The sequence below is a fragment of the Ahaetulla prasina genome, chromosome 1 (genome assembly GCF_028640845.1).
Source record: "Ahaetulla prasina isolate Xishuangbanna chromosome 1, ASM2864084v1, whole genome shotgun sequence".
Taxonomy (NCBI): Eukaryota; Metazoa; Chordata; class Lepidosauria; order Squamata; family Colubridae; genus Ahaetulla; species Ahaetulla prasina.
The window spans coordinates 273160797-273176257 of NC_080539.1; the positions used below are offsets into that span (position 1 = coordinate 273160797).

Genomic DNA, 15461 nt, shown 5'->3' on the forward strand with positions numbered 1-15461 from the left:
TGTAAACACTGAACTAAAATTTCAAGCTGAGACTTTTCTGTAAGGAGAATTTTTACAGCTTGGTTTTCATGCATACATCATGTTGGGCTAAATTGGATCGTTCCATGAATATTTTCAATACCTTTTGCTTTTCTTTTTTTAAAAAATTACATTTAAATTGTGCTGGGTAATGGATATCTTCACAGAACTGAGTCAGTGAAATTGGTTTTTTAAGACTGCAGTATTAAAAGAGGATTGAAAAGAAAAAATCTTTCCCATGGATCTGAAAACTGATGAAAAATAACTCATGAAATTACAGATAACATATCGGCAAACTTTTGATGTGCCATGTGTGGTAAAGTTTGTACTATGTATCACAGAAATTTATATACATGTGTTTGGCTTCTAAGCTGACCACATGGAAAAGGAAACTCATTTTTTTCCCCAGCCTTAGTGGAGAGGATTTTTTAAGCTGCTAAGACATTGGATTTGTTGTGCTGCTATGTTGGGTATAAAGAGGGAGTTTTGCTCTCTTCTGCAACCTATGTGGAAATGCAGGATGTTGTAGTTAAGTTTTTGGAAGTTATTAAGAGATCTTTGCAAACTCATTTATAAGGCTGTGTACAGCATTGCACTCTGGCTGCAGTGCAGTTTTGTCTGAAGCACTATAATAAAGTTCGCAATTTAAACTAGTTCTTCAAATGTTTATTTTCTTCCCCACCATAGTACGAGAATTGTCTCAGAAAATTCTATAAACATCAGAACACAGAAGTATTGCTATATTTGGCCCGAGCTCTCTTCAAATGTGGTAAATTACAAGAATGCAAACAAACATTGCTAAAGGTAGGAAGTTTCTAATATTTACCAAAACGATTATCAATAATTGTTGTTGTTATTAAAGGTTAGATTATATACCCTAGAATCCTATACAGTCAGTTATTACAATAGCATGTAAAATACAATAAAACAGCCATGTTGGAAAAAAGTAGCCTAAGTAGAATAAAACTTCTATAGCCGTGATGGTGAACCTATGGCACGCGTGCTACAGGTGGCACGCGTAGCCATATCAGTGGGCACGCTGGCTCAGCTCCAGCATGCATGCACACGCCAGCCAGCTGATTTTCTGGCCTTCTGGGCCCAGCAGAAGTAGGGAAACAGGCTGTTTCCTGCCTCCGGAGGGCCTGCAGGGGGTGGTGAAGGCCCATTTTTCTTTCTCACCTGGCTCCAAGTCCTCTCTATGCATCTAGGGAGGGCGAAAATAGCCTTCCCCAGTCCCTCTGGAGGCCCAAAACAGCCCATTTCCCAACTTCCGATTGGACAGGAAGTGACTTCTTTGCTGTTCCCCAGCCTCCAGAGCCTTCTCTCTAGAATCCTAGAGAGGCGCTGGAGGCTGAGTACAGCAAAAAATGTCACTTCCTGTCTAACCGGAAGTTGGGAAACGGGCCGTTTCAGGCCTACTGAGGGCCTCCGATGGGGTGGGGAAGACTGTTTTCGCCCTCCCCAGATGCATAGAGAGGACCTGGAGCCAGATGAGAAAGAAAAATGGGCCTACCAGGCCATTGTGTGCCAGGAGTGGGGGGGGGGAGTGGGGATGGCGCATGCAGGGCAGGGCACATAGAATTATGGGTGTGGGCGTACGCAAACCTTTCCCCCACCCACCTCATCCTGGCATGCGATGGCAAAAAGGTTAGCCATCACTGTTCTATAGGAAGAAAAAATAATTAGTCCCAAAAATCACCCGGATACAATATAGAACAGGGGTTCCCAAACTATGAGGTGTGCCTACCTCAGGGAGGTACAGAGACCAGGGACATATGAAGAACCTTTTAGTTGCATTTTTAAAATAAATCTACCTTTCTCAAAGTTTCATTGTATTATTTTCAGCTGTTCATTTATGTTCATTTTGTATTTAGATATTTTTAAGGAAGGCGTGTACATTAAGATTGGGCTAAAGGAAGGTGTGATGGCAAAAAGTTTAGGAACCCCTGCTACATAGAGAGTTATCACAAACCAAAATCACAAATTATGGCTACTGCACAACATAAAAAAGGAGATGAATAATCATACGCCATAGGCTCTCCAGGGAAGTTTCTTCTTCTCCAACTTGTGGGAGGCCATTACCGAGAGAGCCTGAATGGCTTCCTAGGTATGTTGTAACAACAGTTTCAGCTTTCTGGCCAGTTCACATTGGTTTAATTTTAAATTAAATTTGAATTCTCAGGCAAGACATGTAGCACCCAGCGATACAGTCCTTATGTTCAACGTGGCTCTTGTGCTGCAACGGCTAGCTACCTCTGTCCTGAAAGATGAAAAAAGTAACCTGAAGGAAGTACTAAATGCTGTGAAAGAACTTGAGCTAGCACACAGGTAAGGATATATACGGTAATCTTTATTTAAGAACCCCCCCTTGTAATATACATTGCATTAGAGTATGGTGGGGGTGGTGATGAAGATAAAACCAAATTCTAGCCTAGCTTAACAAGCTATAGTTATTTTGTACAGCTTTGTAGATGCATCTAGAGCAGTGGGCCCCACCCAAACCTTTTGGGCACCAGGGGCTGGTTCTGTGGAGAGAGGTTTTTCTGTGGACTGGAGGGATCGTGGTTTTGCATGCTTCCATGGATGGAGCTTTGCGTGTTTGTGCAGCCCAGTTGCTGGCATACCACGGACCGGTGGTGGTCTGTGGGCCGGGGATTGAAGACCCCTAATCTAGAGACAAGATTAAAGCCGTTAACTTTATTACACAATAATAATGTATTTCATAAGCTCTGCCTCACAGCTTTTAGATTTTGTTTCTGGCCATAGAAGTGTGAAGTCCTTAGCATTACCTTCCTCCTAGAAAGTTAAAGGGCTAAATAAAATCTACAGGGATGGAAAGGGAAGGCAGCTGGCCTTGCTGCTTGAATAGCTTTGTTCTACAAATAATCCTTGACTGATGAGCCTAATTGGAGCTGGAATTTCTGTTGTAAGTCAAGTGTGGTTGTAAATGGAATCATCATATCATTGGACCCAATTTTATGACGATTTTTTACCATGGTCATTAAGGCGGTCGCCATCGTTATTAGGTGGATCGTGTGGTTATTAAGCGAATCCAGCTTCCCAAATTGACATTGCTTCTGAAAAGCAAAAGAAGGTTTGCAAATTGTGATTGCATTATCATAAGATGCTGCTGCTGTGGTAAATGCGAACCAGTTGCCAAGCATTCAAATTGTGATCATATGACTGGAGGGGTCATTGCTACAGGCATAACTTTTAAGAATAGATTGTAAGTCACTTTTTCCAAGGCTGTTGTAACTTAAAACTGTTGTTAAACAAACAGTTGTAAGTTGAGGACTAACTATTGCCATGGTCCTCGAAAATTTGTTGGTATAGAAATGCAGGTTCAGTAGTACAGGAAGTCCTGGACTTATGACCATAATTGAGGCCAAAATTTCTATTGTTTAGTGAGACATTTGTTAAGTGAATTTTGCCCCATTTTTATGACCTTTCTTGCCTCAGTTGTTGAGTGAATCACTGCAGTTGATAATTTAGTAACCCGGTTGTTAAGTGAATCTGGCTTCCCCACTGACTTTGCTTATCAGAAGGGGATCACATGACCTTGGAACACAGCAATGGTCATAAATATGAACAGGTTGCCAGGCATCTGAATTTTGATTACGTGATCATGGGGATGCTATGAAGGTTGTAACTGTAACTGAAAAATGGTCATAAGTCACTTTTTTCAGTGCCATTGTAACTTTGAACGGTCACTAAATGAACTGTTGTAAGTCGAGGGCTAACCTGTACATGTGAACATTTTCAACAGCGTCTAAAAATCCAGAGAGTCAGAAGATGAGAGCTTCAGAATTGGATCTAGTGCTCTAGCCTGCAAGCGTTACTGCCTGTTTTAATATACAAAATGGGGCCGGGAGGGGAGGGGTGTCCATTCAAGCAGAAACAGAATGTGTCCCATTCAAAAGGGTGCTTTTGAATGGCACACTTCTTCTTAAAATTAAGTCTTTTTTAACTTAATGTATTGAGGCAAGCTATTTTTTTTCTCAGTTTTATCTAATACATTGCCTTATATTTTGGAATGTTCGTCTCTGCCAGAGAACTTTTTTTATCACAGAAGTTTCTTTTGTATGAGATATTCCTAGAACAATCAGTTCATCAAGTTCTGAGACAGATTCTCCAAAACCTGTCTTAAGCCATCTGCAAGATGATTCAGGTTCACTTTTAAAAGATGCACTTCAATCTCATCGAAGAACTTGTTGTGTTGATTATTATTAGAGGTTAAATTAAAATACTTTGAGAGTATTTTCTTCTCTAGGAACTGAAAGAGTGATTTGATGGGGAGATAAAGACGGAGAGTGGGATGTGAAATTAAAAAGCAATATCTTAATGTTGACATCATCTAGTTTATGATAAATATGTACCACTTTTAACAAAAACACACATGGGAAAAAAGATTATTTTGGAAGAATGTTAAGATATCCCTAATTTTCTGTTTTTCATTCAGATACTTCAGTTACTTGAGTAAAGTGGGAGATAAAATGAGATTTGATTTGGCACTTGCTGCAACTGAAGCCAGGTAAAAAAAAATTAACCAGTACTTTCAAAAATCAGTTCCTTATGAAATAAGCAAGATATTTGAATTGCAGGTTTCAGTTTACTTTAGTATAGACATTTAAGGTTAGCTATGTACATCTGTAGCTTAAACCCGCAAGGAAAGGAGAGTCAATTTATAATTAGGAGATAATTTTGGCCAGCCACATGTTGACCAGCCAAAACCATATATGGTTTTGATGCCTACTTTTGGGAAAGTAGTATTTTCTGTGGATTATTTTACAATGGTTTTTGTATTTCTTTTTATTATTAGTTCTAGCAGAATTTTCCAAATACTGTCATATACCTCTTTTGAAATAATTCTACAGTGTATCCTAGATGTTCTGTAAACTATATTTCTCCAAGGATTCTCTTTAATGAAGAAAACCTGCCTTTGTCTTCTGGGTTGAACTCTTAAAAGATTTATCTTTTTTTACTGCCTAATTTAAGTACGTGTCAGACAAAAAGTAGTTTGAAACAAGTGTTGGCATGCAGGTTGTCCATGAAAGCTGAAACTAATGCTTAGTTTTATTGGCATAAAAGCACTTCAGAAATTCTAAATCTAAATATAAAGGGTTCCTATGATGAAGCTAAATACACAAAAGCGCTGAAAATCAGATATTTGTCATGTATTGGGCTCAAGGCAATGTAACCCAATTAGTTGGATAAATAATTGATTTTTCTAGGGCCAAACAATTTGAGGTGCCAGGCTACTGCTTTAAAAAGTGATTTGATTGTTGGAAATAAAAATCCTCTATGAAATTTAGCCGTGAATTCCCAACTGCATTGATCTGTTTTTCTTTAAAATAGATGTATTTACTACAGTCTAGTCTCTTAACTACTAGCATTCACAAGTCCGTTGTTCTTGAAAAGTTTCGATTTGGCCAGTGGCATGAAATGCGTTTTTCATTATTATTGCTTTTGTCTACAAATTTAACCCCAACTTGTAGGCAGTGTTCGGATCTGCTGAGCCAAGCTCAGTATCACGTAGCTCGGGCTCGCAAGCAGGATGAAGAAGAGCGGGAGCTGCGAGCAAAACAAGAGCAAGAAAAAGAACTGCTGCGTCAGAAGTTACTAAAAGAACAGGTCCTTTATTCCTTATACCACTAAAACAGAGCTGGGATCACTTTCTCTGCTGAGCTAGGAGCTGTGATGCTACAACAAAGGGCAATGTAGATGTACGATGAATAAATAGAGGGATGCTCTGAAGATGTATACAAATACAAATAAAATTAATATACAAATTAATCATTATACAATTATACAATAATAATACAAATTAGTATACAAATTAAATTATTATTATTATTATTATTATTATTATTATTATTATTATTATTATTATTATTATTATTATTATTATTATTATTATGTAAATGGGTAAAATAAATTTGGAAGGTGGTTTACTTTTAGGCTGCAAATGATGAAGAAGGAGAGGAATGAAAATTTAGATGCCTCATTCAGTCTGTAACCTAGAAACGTTTTGCTTATTTCCACATGTCTATTTACAGTAGTGCTACAAGCACTGAATTCTCTTCATATTATTGTTTCAGAGCATACTGTTTAAAGGTAGACCCCATGTCATTGTGGTCACAAATAAGTGTTCAATACTTTGTTTTTTTAAAAAATAATCAAAATATTAGAATGGTGCCTTGCATAGAACTACAATATAACTGATTTCCTTGCTGACACTTTTCCAGGAAGAAAAACGTCTCAGGGAAATAGAAGAACAGAAGAAACTTTTGGAACAGAGAGCACAATATGTGGAGAAGACCAAGAATATTCTCATGTTCACAGGAGAAGTTGAAGGCTCAAAAGAGAAAAAGCGTAGTGGAGCTGGCCGGGTAAATAAAAATAAGAGTTTTTAAAAATGAATGTTAAAAATATTACAAATTAAATATTATTATTATTATTATATGGCCATGAATTACTAAAACACTCTGCTCTGTTTATAACTTTCAGTTGATTTAAATGATTCATCACAGGGCAACAAGTTTTTCAATTAAGTATCTCAACAGGTCAAACTTAAAGAATGCATTAAAATCTGGGACCCATTGCTCCTGTGTAATGGAAAGTTCAAAGATCTGCACACTAGTTGTATTCACAAAAGTGTGGCTGCTGAAATACACAGTTAGCCACGGTCACACGGTGTAATTTCCAACTAGACTTCCCTGAAGCTTGTAAGTTGTGTGTGTACAAAGGAAGATGGGAGGGGCATATTCCCATGTCTTTTCTGCCTCCCTCTGGTCCCTACACCCAGTTGGCTGATAGCAAGACCTGGTTGCTAATTGGCTGGTTTGGAATCAAAGGCAAAAACTAAAATCTCTTTTAAGAGAGGTGGATGATGATGGAAGGACAAGGGAGTAATTCAGATCCCATCTTGTCTCGTTTGTGTTGGAGGCACAGTTTAAGGTATTTCTGGTTTGAAAGGATTAGCCAGTGACATCACCGTTGCCCAGGGAACACCCATGGTGGCTTTCATGTCCCATCAAGGAGCTAGAGTGAGTGATGGGAGCTCAGCCCCGTCATACAGCAGCACTTGGGTCTCAAACATGGGCTTGCTAACCTCCAAACCCAGCATCCTAATCACGTGAGCCACTGTGCTCCAAGAGTAATTTGAATGCCTACTGCCAAGTAAGGGTTCGGATGGTCGATGGGTAAGCTCTTTTTCTTCTGGGAGGGAGGGAATCTTTCGGGACACACCAGGAAAGGGCGTAGGAGTGCATTTTTCCTTGTCCATAGTCCCCTTGCTCCCAGCAGAGCGGCAGGCAGTTCCACAGGTCAGCCAAGGAGAAGGGGGCTTCACCAGGGCTCTGCTGAGGGTTGTGAGGGAAGAGAAAACAGTGCCAGCCTATATTATATATATGGAAAGAAGAAAGATCCAATGGGTCATGAGTTTAGTAGTATATAAAGCTACAGACAGCAAATGCTGAATTTAATACAGATCGAAAAGGTATTCACATAAGAGACATTTAGACCAGTTTTGTATTAATTTCGATACATAGACATTTCTTTTTAAGCCTTATTTTTTAAGTGCAAAAAGAGGCAGTTTTTTAAAACAATAGAAAGTAACAATCTTGTCTATTTTGGCTCTTTGGTTCTTCTACACCTCTGTTTAGTGACCTACAAAGTTGTTTGTCATTGATTATCTCATTTTTATTTCCATTGCATCGTTTGAAAGGTCTTCTTCAAGTATTCCATCTGTCATTCAACAAACTTTTCATTGTCTGTTTTTATTGTTCTCTATTAACTTTTATGGTTTTCTTGGTTCCTCATCATGGTATTAACAAGTCCTGGTTCTACTTAACTTAAGAACTAGATTTTCTCTTTCTCTGTAATAATTATATTGTTTGCCTGTACACATAGTTCAACTTTTTCTTTTGTTTTACAAAATTTCCCCCTCTTGTCCTTTTCTCTGCTTTAGAATTTTATCTTACAGTTATTTCTAGGATCCAGCTGAGTCCACCTTTAGTCCTTCTTACCCATTTTAATGAAAATATCATAGATTTTGTGAGAAATCTGTTCTCAGTTGCAAACACACTCCCCTCATTTTCACTTGTAGGCCTTTGAACATTAGAAAATCCTGGCCGAATTCAGCTTTATGGTCTATGTGATGAGATAAGTTAAACCCTTTATATATATATTTTTTTTTTGTTTACATTTATACCCCGCCCTTCTCCGAAGACTCAGGGCGGCTTACAATGTATAAGGCAATAGTCTCATTCTATTTGTATATATTTTTTACAAAGTCAACTTATTGCCCCCCCAACAATCTGGGTCCTCATTTTACCTACCTTATAAAGGGTGGAAGGCTGAGTCAATCTTGGGCCGGGCTCGAACCTGCAGTAATAGCAGGCTTTGTGTTCTAATAACAGGCTTCTCTATTGCCTGAGCTATCCCGGCCCTTTTATCTTGGTTTCAAGCAAAAAAGCAGTTTTCCCATGAAGTAAAGCTGTCTAATATAATCCATGACTGAATCTTCTCTTAACTTTATCTTTTCGTAATTATATTAGAAGATCTTTACCAAAGGGTGAGGCTCTAATCAGATGGCTGATCCAATTAGAAAGTCTAACAAACAAAGAGTTACAGATAGCTATGAGAAGATGGACTTGTGATATAGCTGATTGATAGTTGAAGTCTTCTGATTTCTTACCCTAAAATCAAATCTTTTTATACTCAGAATTTTCAGACTGCCAGCATCTCTTCTTCCGATCCATCCAACATCTCTGGGATCTTGGCTGATCCTAAATCTTTAGCCTATGTCTCATGCTGATTATCTCCCTCATGAGTCTTTCTGACAACAATCAGACGTTATTGTCAAATCAAGACTCTTCTTAAGGCCTTTCTCATTGATTTATTAGTTTGGTCAACTACCTCCAAGCATCTACTGCATCCAAATAATATAGTGTGTCTTTTCTGTTCTCTCAAAATGATACTTCATGTTCTTTGCTTCCTTGATAAACAGGTTAAGAAAGCCCTAATTCCTTAATTCCATCTGTGTGAATGTTTACCAGTTATTTTCCATTCATATCAATTCATTTCCTTCAATTGCTATTAAAATGGTAATCAAAATGAGCATTAAGATCAGATCTGTGAGAGAATAGGAGAAAGTAGGCTGAAGTCTTTCAATATTAATTTGCACTTTTATAATAATTGCTCAAAACATATTTCATTTTAATTTTGGATTAGTATAATTCAGTGTTGTATGATCATTTGATTTCCTGTATTCATAGTCTCTACATGTGAAGATGCTTACATTATATTTTCCGATAGAAAAAATGGTTGTATTCTATACCTCTTGATCTTTTTTTTGAGAATCTCTTAAAATAAGTCTTTACAAAATTTTGAAGAAAAGCAGCAACACTTTCCTCTGTCTTTTTTAAAGTCTAGATTCCATACTTCTCTATATTTAATTTTAGCATTCTAGCATTTCATGTCTTTCATTTTGTTTTTCCACCACTTTTAATTTTGAGGTGTTCTTAGTTACAAATGACTGGCGGATGTGTTAGTTAGCAAAAGTAGTGTTAGAAGATTAAAGACCAATTGGATTGTTCTATTCTTTTTTTCAGATTGTGATTTGTGTTAATCTGTGTTTGCATAATCTAAATCCTAAAAATAACAATTCTGAAAGGAAGGATAAAAAACCATATAAATTAAGTGTGAATTTTTCTAACTCTGTATTATTTTAAACTAGAGGGTAACTCACTTCAAAAATGCTTGATTAAGCAGAGGATTTTCATCTAGAAATAACAATGCATTCTGGCTTATGATTTTTGTGACAGCGTTCCAGAAAAACTGGAGAATTTGATGAGTTTGTCAACGATGACAGTGATGAAGACCTTCCAGTATCTAGAAAGAAAAAGAGGAGGAAGGGCAGTGGCAGTGAACAAGATGGCGAAGAAGAAGATGGAGAGAAGAAAAAGAAGAAGCGACGAAGGTGAAATCCTTTGGAGGGAAATGAGGGTGTACCCAGTGAATTTGATCATTCACATTGGGAAGATTGATTCCTTTCTTTCCATTACTGCTTTAACCTGCCTTGCTGCCTGATTCTACATTGCTTAAAACTCAGAAAAGAGTAGTTTTTAATAGTGGGGAAGTAACAACAAAGTCCTGATATGTACACAGAGAACCTTTCAGAGCCTAGCCATGGCATCTGAACTGCAGTTTCTGGCATTATTATGAACTGGTGTTTAAAGTGTCTTTTTTTTTTTTTTTTGCTACTGTAGATGTGTACGTACAAATTTTAAATTACTGTTTTATGTTTTAAAAATTATTTGAAATCATTTCAAGAATTAGCTCTGCAGTGAGCTTTTTTTAAAAAAAAAACATGAGACCAATCATATGATACTCATTATGTTTGTCTATATTGTTAAGTAATTTTAATGTGAAGTTCTGGAACTATTAAGGAAAAGGTTTACGTAAGAAAAAGTGAAGAATCGGTAGGGTTTTTTCTTTTTCTTTGTAGAGATCTGATCAGGACACAATGTTTATAGAACTTTGTTGATTATTTGGGTGTGTGTTTTTCTCAAGACCTCAAAAAGGAGATGGTGATACTGATGATGATGAAAACGAGTCAGCACCAAGACAGAAGAAGCGCCGCCCAGCCAAAACTGAGAAGAGAAGAATGGTGCGATTTATAACTATTTCATTAAGTGCTCTGTCAGTCTAATTAAAAATCTTTAGTTTAAGGTTGGATTGTGGAATGTCCTAGAAAGCACTGGAAGGTACCCATCCTTACTTGCACTTAGCATTGCTTCACTTATTTCTATTTGAACTAAATTGAAGACTCTGAAGACCTTAACTAGAGGTCCCCACCTTTTCCAAGCTAATGAACATAATTTGTAGGGCATGTTATAAAAGGGCTGATGAGAGAAGAGGCTTGCCCATTCACAAAATGGCTCCAGTGGGAGATGTAATGCAGTCTTAAAACACTGATTTACTAAAATGGGGATCTGCAAACCCCTTGAGCCTCTTTGTTTCTTTGCATACCTTTATCTGATAGGTATAACACACTTATTTCAGAGCACTTGCATCCTCAATTATTTGTAGCTTCTAACCAAGGTTCAGGACTCTTTAGAATTCTTCTTCTTCCATGTCTAGATCAAATTTAAACTGACAGAATGAAGCCACCTTCTTGGCTTCGTCATTGGCCAAAAATAAGTCATTATCAGTACATGCTTCTGGTAGTAGCCAACATACTAGCAGATGGGCCAGGCTCTGTGTCTCTCCACATTTGAATGAGCATGTTGTTATCCGCTAGGAGCCTCCACTTGAGATTATTGGTTTTATATTAAGGGACTCCAACCTTCAACCTATTCAGGGTCCTTTAAATAGTATAAGGGAGGTCAGTTCCTTTAGCCATATCTTCCTTTATTGTTATTCCTTGCTCGATGGTCTCCTTCCTCCATCTTTTCATTAATTAAAATTAAATTAATTTAGTTAATTTAATTTTAATTAATTAATTTAGAACTGAAGATACGGAAAATTGTAGTTTATTTCTTCCACAATAACAGCTTTTGGGTCTTGTTCTGTTTTTTAATTTGAAACATTTTTAATACAAAAAGTCGAATGGAGGTGGTAGCCAGGTAGGTATAGGAGATATTCATGTGTATCCTGGCACCTCCAGGCTCACAGATGTAATAACCTCCTTTGTTATGACAGAGTTTAGCAGTTTCTGGAAAGTTTGAATGGTTTTTCTCCATAGTTTTTTAGTTCAGTCTTTAGCAATTGGAAATTACTTTTATATCCTAGACCTGTGGGATTGGGTATAATTTAATAAGAAATGGATAGAACGAAAAATGCATAGCCACCTTATAGCTAAATCATTTTACTTTTCCACCACAAGCTTCTGTAATAGGAATATTTTATAGTTAATTTTATTAAAGAGCTGAAAGTCAATTTTCTTTACAAGTTCTATCACTTTCCCCCCCCCTATCTATAGTCCAAGCCAGAACGCTTGCCTCTTTCAATGAAGGGAAAAATCAAATCTAAAGCCATCATTTCATCAAGCGATGACTCATCTGATGAAGATAAACTCAAAATTGCTGATGATGGGTATGTATATTTTCCCCCATTGGAAGTAATAGTGATTGATTTATTCTGATAAAAATGGAGTCACAGGTAACATGTATTTTCTTCTCCATTTCAAAATTGTGAAAAATGCAGAGTGAATACATCCTAGTCTATCCTAAGTAACTTTTAATTGAAGGATAATAGAACTAAATTATGAAAGATTAAGAAACCTTTTAAAAATCCAGGTAAACCAAGTGACTCTTCACTATGTTTCCTATTGATACAGTGTTTTATATTTTTTATGAAAAAAACAAAATCTATTGGTATTTTCTAGGTCTTCATGGGTACAGGCAATCATTGATTAACATCTGCCCTGTTTAGTGATGCTTCAAACTTATGCTGAAAATTAAGTTTACAATCAGTCCTCAGCATCCTCCACAGGCATTCATTTATGATGGTTGTTGTGTCCCACAGTCATGTGATTGCCATTTTATTTATTCATATCCCAATTTTTTTTTTTTTACAAATAAGATAGCAAACATATCCAATACATATCCAATCCTATTTTCCTCACAACAACAACATCCTATGAGGTGGTTGGACTGAGTGAGTGTGATTGGCCCAAAGTCACCCAGCTGGTTTTTATAGTTAAGGTGGGAATTGAACTCACAATCTCCTACTTCTGAGCCTGGTGCTTTTACCACTAGATCAAACTGCAACCTTCACAACTGGCTTCCAAAAGCCAAGTCAGTGGGGAAGATGGCAGGAAGGTGATGTTGCACTTAAAGACTGCAGGAAAATTGCTTAATGACTGCAGCAGAATGGATGTCATAAGTTGGGCACAGTCACATGATGTTTCACTTAATGTTTATATCACTTAATGGAGTTGAGAATCCCACTTGTGGTCATTGAAAGAGGATTACTTGTAATAGGTTGGTAACATTTAACACTAAGTTGGGAACTAAATTGGGAACCCCCAATTTAGACCTACAGAAGTATTAGGCTAAGGAAAGAAATTTAAGGAGATATAGCTTCTGTTTGGCCTTCACGCTCAATGTAATTAATCCTGATTCTGTGAATAGGGAAAATTCTGTATCTATTTGGAAAACACACCAAAAGCACCAATGGTGTGCAAAACATTTTGATTCATATCTTACTTCAAATAGGAAACAGTTGATTTGCACTCCAAAGATAGTCATTTAGAAACATTTGGGAAGTGTTTTGAAGTTAAACTCTGTCTCAAGATCAGAAATGGTCTTTCATATTTGGGATGGTTTTATTCCAAATATTTCAGTAACATATAAAGTGCAATTATGCATAATTAAACTTTCTGAAAATGTATAAATTAGTACTTTCTTTCCTGGCTACAAAATTATATGAAAAGGTATAAACTGACTTCTCAAAAACTAAAAAGGTAACAGCTTAAGGACAGTCTCAGTACACCATACTTAAACAAGAATAAATTATCACAAGTGATAGTTCATTTAACTTTCTTGGCGTAAGATCTATTATGCTGGACAAAATTAACATAACTCCTGGGAACTGGTAGTTCATATACAGCCTTTGATATTCTGCTTCAGATGTTTGCATTTTATTTTTCTTTTCTTTGTTTGAACAGCAATGCCAGGAACAGCAACAGTGACTCAGATGATGCCGAGCAGCAGCGTAACAAAAATGTGGTGTCTGACAGTGATTTGGACAACAGTAACAAGTCTGGCAGTGAGGGAGGCAGTCCCAGACGATCCAGTGCCCGCCCTTCGGATGAAGACTCAGACAGTGATGGTTCAGTGAGAAAGAGAAGACAGTCTGATTCGGAGCAATCGGATAATGAGTCTGTGCAGTCAGGAAGAAGTCCGTCTGGTGGTTCTGAGAACGAATCTCGCCCAGCTTCCCGCAGTGCTGATTCTGACAGAGATTCAGAGAGAGTCTCTGACAATGAGGGCTCGGCTAATGAATCTGAGCCAGAGGCTTCCAACAACGAGGCTTCCAACAACGAGGCTTCCAACAACGAGGCTTCCGAAAGAGGCTCATATCGTGGATCTGATGATAGTGATTAAATGTCAGCTGCAGCCCGGTTCTTATAAACTCCTTTGTAAATACATATCCCTCTGAGCCTAATGAGAAGGATAGACAACCATCATTTATATCTCAAAATTGATTTTAAAACATGCATAGCTATGCTTTAGGAACAAAGTCTTGAAACGTTTCCTACAACATTTTTCTACTGAACTACCCATTCACTAGAGCCTAGTGTTCCTTTAGTGTACGTGAGCTACTCAAGTACCACATTTGGCAATAAGTAAGCTGCATACTTACGTTCTGTAGGCCGCCTAGAGTCGCCCTATCGGGAAGATGGGCAGCATATAAATTTAATAAATAAAATAGGGCGTTTAAAAGTTTATTTTGTTGAAATGTACATGATGTGAAGATGAACCAAATGGTCACATTGCATCCAATTATGCTGGCTTGAACCACCTGAAATAAATGCCTTGAAGCCCTCTGATTTGGGTGGAAGACTGTAGCTCGTCCTGCCTTGCTAGATGTTCCGGTACTTTCTGAAGTGGTGTAAAGAATGGGTCGACAAGCTGTCACTGGCTAGCAAGCTCTTTTTGTTATGTACATACCTCTTGTAGTAAAATTCTAAATTTTAAAAGTTTTTTTTAATTTGAAAATTGCTACAGATACATAAATAAATTATAGCTTTGTAATGTGGCCAAATTGCAATATTGTACAAGAGCCCTCCAGGAATAAAATGATCTGCTTGTGGCATGTAATAGTCATCATCATCTGTTCAGAGTGGTCCATTTTATTATGGCTTTTGACAATTCCGTTTTCTGAAGTACAGGTAAATCCTTTTGAGTTCAATATTGGCATTTTGGTAGAGGATTGTATTATAGTAATCCTGAAAAGTTGGATTTGGGCATCTGCGGGATTTAATTTCAAATTATAAATTGCCTAAATTACCGTATATACTCGAATATAAGCCGATCCGAGTATAAGCCGAGGTCCCCAATTTTCCCCCAAAAAACTGGGGTAAACTGGGGACTCGAGTATAAGCCGAGGGAGGGAAATGAGGCAGCTACCGGTCAGGGAAAGCCTCCCTCCCTCAGCCGAGAAGGCTGGCGGCTCCCCCGCCCCGCCCTCTCACTGCACCGGCAGGGCTTCCCCGTGCTAATGCAAAAGCCCGCGAAGTTTGCACCATCCGGTATAATGTGAAAAAAAGAAGAAAAAAAAAAACCTCAAGTATAAGCCGTATATACTCGAGTATAAGCCGAGGGGACGTTTTTCAGCACAAAAAACGTGCTGAAAAACTCGGCTTATACTCGAGTATATACGGTACTTCTTACATTTTCTTTGAATGCCCATTTCCAATCCATACCTCTATG

At 37.6% G+C, this 15461-nt stretch overlaps 1 protein-coding gene across 1 annotated transcript in view; it reads left to right on the forward strand.

Annotated features, from left to right (window-relative positions):
• Positions 1-14842, forward strand: part of CTR9 (CTR9 homolog, Paf1/RNA polymerase II complex component) — a 30470-nt gene extending 15628 nt beyond the window's left edge. The window contains exons 17-25 of the mRNA XM_058159945.1: positions 706-822; positions 2201-2346; positions 4478-4549; positions 5514-5649; positions 6264-6407; positions 9846-10000; positions 10594-10690; positions 12005-12117; positions 13694-14842. Coding sequence (XP_058015928.1) covers positions 706-822; positions 2201-2346; positions 4478-4549; positions 5514-5649; positions 6264-6407; positions 9846-10000; positions 10594-10690; positions 12005-12117; positions 13694-14132 — 1419 coding nt within the window. The 3' untranslated portion in view covers positions 14133-14842. The remainder of the gene's footprint in view (positions 1-705; positions 823-2200; positions 2347-4477; positions 4550-5513; positions 5650-6263; positions 6408-9845; positions 10001-10593; positions 10691-12004; positions 12118-13693) is intronic.
• The last annotated feature ends 619 nt before the right edge of the window (positions 14843-15461 follow it).